Source organism: Strigops habroptila, chromosome 3 (genome assembly GCF_004027225.2).
Source record: "Strigops habroptila isolate Jane chromosome 3, bStrHab1.2.pri, whole genome shotgun sequence".
In the NCBI taxonomy this organism is placed as follows: Eukaryota; Metazoa; Chordata; class Aves; order Psittaciformes; family Psittacidae; genus Strigops; species Strigops habroptila.
The window spans coordinates 35,826,110-35,832,749 of NC_044279.2; the positions used below are offsets into that span (position 1 = coordinate 35,826,110).

The 6,640-nt window shown below is 38.5% G+C and overlaps 1 protein-coding gene across 1 annotated transcript in view; it reads left to right on the top strand.

The window, feature by feature from the left end:
- The window catches only part of RASSF3 (Ras association domain family member 3), a 55,425-nt gene extending 49,685 nt beyond the window's left edge, over positions 1-5,740 (top strand). The window contains exons 3-5 of the mRNA XM_030479314.1: positions 1,035-1,302; positions 2,392-2,507; positions 2,850-5,740. Coding sequence (XP_030335174.1) covers positions 1,035-1,302; positions 2,392-2,507; positions 2,850-2,999 — 534 coding nt within the window. The 3' untranslated portion in view covers positions 3,000-5,740. The remainder of the gene's footprint in view (positions 1-1,034; positions 1,303-2,391; positions 2,508-2,849) is intronic.
- The last annotated feature ends 900 nt before the right edge of the window (positions 5,741-6,640 follow it).

Genomic DNA, 6,640 nt, shown 5'->3' on the forward strand with positions numbered 1-6,640 from the left:
TTAAGATAAACTTGGAGGGACACTAATATGTAAATTTGTCAGATGAAAACCTTCAGCTGGTAAACATGAAGATATATTTGTCTTGTTTGTGTAGATAAATTTTTGTCAGCTCTCTCTCTCATGAAGATGCTCAACCAGTAAGAAAAGTTAAAACATTTAAATATTTGTTCTAGGAGACTTAATTTTCAGAGTAGTTGTACAGGTTTTCAGCATGAGGAGACTTCCTTCCCTCCACCCCCAGAACACAGACAACACACAGTGGAATGCGTATAGACTTCTCATTGCCAAGGACTGTGGACTAGTTCTAAGACTCAGTGCAGATCATACTAATAAAACACATCTCTCTGCCTAGCAAGCTGTTTACTCAGATTTGCTGATATGTTACATATTCCTCTGGGTGTGGTATATGGAAATGTTGAAATTCCATTATATCCTAAGGCATATAAGTGTGATTATGTACTAGGAAGATTTTTGTTACTTATTTGCATGAGGGGCAGGACTTACTGTGCCTAAAACCAGATTGCCTGAAGTTTTGTAGCTCAGTAAGTTTTGATCAATTTCGTTATTTTGTCTTTCAGAAGCAACTGGAATAAAGAATTTGAAATGTGAATTAGATTGGGATTTATTCTGGTTCTTTGTTAATACAATTTGAGCATCAAAATGCCTTAGACTAATTTGACAAGCACAGTTGAAACATGGGAAATAATTTCTGTATTTCTGCATAAAATCTGTAGTTAACAATGTATGTTAGTGGTCTTTTTCACTTCATAGTTCTCTCCTAATGTGAAAACACCACTTGTTTGTAGTACCTTGTGCTTGATGAGATCCTAATACTCTTGGAACCCAGTAGTTGTTATTAGGGAAAAAAAAAATATTCAGCAGATATCCAGAAAGAATAAATGTCTGAACTGTTGAAACAATACCTTTCCTACAAAATGTCATGTGTTACAGTGGCATTAATCTGCCTACTCCACTAATAGGCTGCAATTGGTCATTACTAATTTTAACAGTTCAATACTTTCCTCCTGTTGCAGAATGCGAATGGGATTTACACTGGCTTCATCAAAGTTCAGATGGAACTATGCAGACCGATCACTGTGCAGTCTTCCCAGAGCCAGGGCAGATGTCCTCACAGCAATAATGAAACTGCTTTTTACTTGCCGGAGGGCTGCGTGAATACCCTTCACATCAGCAGCACCAACACTGTTCGTGAAGTTATCGAGGCCTTGCTCAAAAAGTTTTTCGTGGCTGACAACCCTGCGAAGTTTGCACTTTATAAACGCTGCCACAAGGAAGACCAAGGTATAAGTTAGGCTTGTGGCACTTTGGTAGTGAAGAGGTTTGGGGAGGGGGTGCTGCCACAGGAATTCTTGAAATAAGCAAGGTGGAAGAACTCGGATAAATGGGGGTGACAGTCTTGCTCTTTCGTGTCTTTTTTCCTTATGAAAGGTAGCATGTGTAAGAGAGTAAATGATTTGGGGATATTTCTAGGTAATTCACAAAAGACAAAGTATCCTACTAAGCTATCCACAGAGATCTCCTGTGCCTTGCAGTCCATTATATTTTATTTAATATGCCTCCTTATCAGGCTCTCAATTTCAGCTGGCCTGACACACTGCGGCTTTGTGAGATCAAATTCCAGGACAGATTTTTAACAATCAGAGAAACCTTGGTGTCTGGGATACCTGAAGTCCTGGCACTGGCAGGCAGCTCTTGAGGTGGCGAGCATCGTGGGCATGTGCATTGTGTTTGTGTGTGTCAGTTAGCACATATGGTTAGCCCAGTGCACTGACTGCTGTTAGTTTGTTGTATGTAGTGTTTGGAAATAGCAGAAGATGCAAGAGGTATTTTTAGTGGAAAAGCACATTTCGCCAACCTTGTGTTCTTGCACGTAGAATCCACCTTCTTCCATGGACGTTGAGAGCAGTTTTGGGAGTTCAGATGTTTCTGGCTGTCAGTCACACCAACTGTGTCAGGCAGGCAGAGTTGTCTTTTAGACTTTGTGTAAGAGATTTTTAAGCGGAAAAGGTACCAGAATGGTGATACCACAGCTCTGATGTCTTAAATGCTTAGTTAGATCAACAGATCTGTGTCGTGGGGTATTTTTTCTTGTGTTTTTCCCCTGCACGTATTCAGATGGCGATCTGTGTTGACTAGAGGCCATTTCATTTCTATGTGAATGTAGTGTTGCCATCAGTCACCTGCTCAGCTCCTCCCTAAAACTCATTTCCTCAAAACCAGTATGTAGACCAATATGTAGACAGTATGTAGAATGTGTAAATTTTGTGGCTACACATGCATATCTCTGAGATTTTCTAGCATTAGTCATTCAAAGTGTTTGAAACATCATTAATGAAGATGATAATTAATTGTGATTTTCTTCTTCTGCAGTTTATACATGCAAGCTGTCAGACCGGGAACATCCCCTCTACCTGCGTTTGGTGGCAGGCCCCAAAACAGAAATGCTCAGTTTTGTTTTACGTGAGCATGAAACTGGAGAAGTCATGGTATGTTACACTGGTGCTCTTTCTTTGTGTTTGTTTAACTTCATGGATGAGTGGGCTCCTGTTTGATCTGTACTGACAAGAAGATCCATTTTTTAGAAGCAGGGTTTTTTTTTCTTATTACATTTACTTTGTGGTTAGACTGACCCACTGTTACTTCCAGAGCAAAACACAGTTTAAGAGAGTAGAATGTTTTCGGATCCCTAAGATTTGCAAGGAGGGTGCCCGGTACTGGTGAAATTGTTTTGAGTGTCCGAGATTTTGTTTAAAAATACTGTATATATAAACTGTTTGTATATTTTCTGTTCAGCTCATCCATCCTTTTCCCTTCTTCTCTTTTTCCAGTGGGAAGCTTTTACTATTCCTGAACTGCAAAACTTCTTGCGTATACTGGACAAAGAGGAAAACGAACAACTGCAAATCTTAAAGAAGCGTTACGCAGCTTACAGGGACAAACTTGAAGAAGCCCTTGGTGGGGTGTGGAAACCTGGTTAAAAGGGGGCCAAAGGACACTCAGGAAAAATGCACGCTACCAAATGTCAATATAGCATGCCAAACCCAACCTATAAAGAGCAGCAGAGAGTAGTTTTCTTTATTGGGAAGACTGTTTTGTGATGCCAGGGTACCTGAATTTTGCTATAGACTTAGTTCCGTCAGCCAGGTCACTTAGCATCTTGCACCAACAAGTAAGGGATTCTGCATGTTTGTACATCAGTTTGCAACCCTCTGTGTGCTTAGAGAGTTTTCCAAGTTATCTTGGTGCAAGCTGTGAAACTGTAATCAATTTTCTAGGATGCTATGAAATAAGATTTTATTTTGTTTGTTTGTTTCTTCTTTGCTTTAATGGTAGCTTTACAAGTAAGGATGTGCAAATTGATGGGTTAAACTAAAAATGAATTAAACTGGGCAAGAATTAGTTGGAGCACTATCTTTGAGATGAAATTGATTTGCACTACCTTTCTGTTTTCAAATAGTTACTGTATAATTTGTGAGAGAACTGTTATAGATGGATGACATATGAGATCCTGTGGTTTGTTCTGTGAAATTTGTGGAAGGCTTTAAAATGGTCTTTCTGGAGAAGGTAAAGAGAAAGTTGAAAAGAAGGTAAGAGTTGAAAGAGTAGAACTAACAGCTGATAGAGGAGGACTGGTTTTAAATGGAATAGTATTTACACAGAGGAAAGTTAAAATAGTAATTCTACAAGATTAAAGTTTTAGGATGTTATAATATTGTGAATAAGTTTTATGGGTTTTTAACTGCATAAATCAACACTGGAAAAGAAATAAAGATAATAGAAATAATGGGAAGAAATGAGAGGCAAAAGCAAAATAAGAATGGAAATGGAGCTGAACATACAAGTCATTATTGGAGAAGCTGGTCCCATAAGTTCATGGCAGGGGTTTGAAAAGTGCGGCAAAGCTAAAAAGCTGCTTACTTGAATTCTGAAAAGTGGTCAATGTCTCAACTCTGTGAGAAATGCCCATCTAGCAAGTGTTTAGACATAAGCTATAACTACAGATGCATTTGGTCTTCATTGTAAGTCAGATATTTCCTCTGGCTCAGCAATCCATTTTTAGGCTGGATAACTTTGCATTATCATATCTGAAAGACAAAAATAGCTTCCTCTGCTTCTTTGTTTGTTAAAGGCTCGGTCAGGCAAAGAAAGTAGAATTTCTCATTCACGTTTACAGCTGAGCAGAAAATTAACATTTGTTGGTTGTGTTGGTGACTGAGCTCAGTAACTTGCTTTTAGTCATTCAGAAGGTTTTTTTCCTTATGGTTTTTAAATTCTTAATTGAAAAACTGATTCCCAAATTCTGCAGACTGCTGATTTACTTGATTTTAAAGTAGGAAAGATGTAGCAAGAAATCTTTTTACTTTACTGTAAATATAATTGTTGTTCTTTCAGAGTTATTTATCTAAAAAAGCACGTTCAAAAGAAACCAAAGAAGTGGGTGTGCAATAGAAGCATGAGGCAGATTTGTGTAACTGATACTTTAGACATTATCATGCCAGAGAGGAAATGAGTTATATGGGGGTGGGAGGCGTGGGGGGGGGGGTACTAAGGATTTAAGAGCAGCAGAAGGTGGTGGGATTTTTCTTCCCTCCACTCTTAGGGTGTTCGTTTTAAATTCCCAAGGAATTGTTAAAACTTTGGTGACATCTAATGGATACTGTGTGAAACTCCAAGATGCTTCTGTTCTTCCCCTTAGTTTGATGTAATTGTGCCTTTGTTTCCTTTCCTTAGTAAGACTTTTTGTTAAACTCTTCACAGGTTTTTTTGGTAAAAAGAATTTTCAAGCTTAATGAGACAATCATAAATGTTTTAAAGTGTTAAGATAAATTAAGAGTAGGACTAACTATGAAGTATATATAAGGCATATCTTGTTTGGTTTTTAATTTCACATGTAACATTGTAGTGCATGTGTGAGTTAGTAACATTATCTTCAAGTGAGACACTTTATAATGGTTCAGGGAATGCTTTTATGTCTTGTTACAATGTTTTTCTATGAAGGCAGCAGCATGTCGGTGGGTCTTCTCTTAACATCTACTTAATTTATGTTATCTGCCCATAACTATGTAATCATTACATATTTGCTGTCAACATCGAACCATTTGTTGCTCAGATTTAAACACTGTTTGAGTTTAAAAGTGGAGTATAAAAATATGTGAATTTTGGTTTTACTTGAACTAAACTATCAGTCTCTTTAAGTAGGCGCATCTGCATTTACTTTAGCCAAAAACCTCAGTGTTGTATGCACTATGAGTCTTGATTTGGGGTGAAGGGGTGGGGGTGGGGGACCAAAATAAACTTTAATTTTGTCTTAGTCCACAGTTAATTATTGGGAGATGTCATGTGGGGGGTTATTATTTTTTAATTATTATTACACAATGGCAATTACAGTAGCTTTAATTTAAAAGAAATGGTCGTGCCTAGTCAGTTTTTCTCTTTAATTTTAGTATCAAATTGAGCAGTCAAAGCTTTCATTGCAAACTGTTTTCATTTCATTATATGATGGTACCAGAACAATTAAATGATATGGGTGGGGCGGGGGGAAATGCAGGGAAACATTAAAATGTATGTCTTTAAAAACAAACATTTAAACTATTTATAATTTTGACAAGCTTAGTTTTATTTTTGTAGGGAAATTTTTATTCCCCTTAAAGTTATTACTGAAATGGTAAAAAAAAAAAAGTGATGGTTCCATTATTAAAGTTGAAGTTGGCAATACTTAGTTATGTGATGTGTTTATTCTTTCATTATTCTTTTTTATTATTTTCCCTTTTCTCTGAAGCAGCTCTGTTGTGATCACTTTGATGCTGAATGAGCCTTCCTCATAGCAATAGATCATGTGGGGAGATGCAGCTTACCTTAAGCGTAAATTAAGGTTTGCCTGGAAAAACAGGTACATTTCAGTATATGTGTCCCAGTCACACTTGTATACATATTTTAATTTTGTCTCCTGATTTTGGTAGAGAATAAGCCAGAAAAACAAAACCAATCGATTTTCTTATATACAACAACAAAAAACCACACCAACAATCAAACGTGGCCAGGCAGTCAAGAGAGGTGATTCTGCCCCTCTGCTCTGGTGAGACCCCACCTGGCTTACTGCGTCCATCTCTGGAGTCTTCAGCACAGCATCACTGTTGGAGAGGGTCCAGAGGAGGGTCACAAAGATGGTCAGAGGGCTGGAGCACTGCTCCTGTGAGGAGAGGCTGAGAGTTCTTCAGCCTGGAGAAGAGAAGGCTCCAGGGAGACCTTAGAGCAGCTTGCAGTACCTGAAGGGGACCTATAAGAAAGATGGAGAGGGACTTTTTAGCAGGACCTGTTGTAATGGTTTTAACCTAAAAGAGGTGAGATTCAGGCTGGATGTGAGGAAAATCTTCCTTACACTGAAGGTGGTAAAATACTGGCACCGGTTGCCCAGAGAGGTGGTGGATGCGCCACCCTGGAGGTGGTTCTGAGCAACCTGATGTAGTTGAAGATGTAGGGGCTTGGACTAGATGGCCTTTGAAGGTCCGTTCCAAACCATTCTATGAACCAAAACGCCAATACTTTTAAATTTACACACATAACCTTGAAACTTGCCTCTCCTTCCGCACATTTACCTCATGCCCGGCCCCGCCGGAGG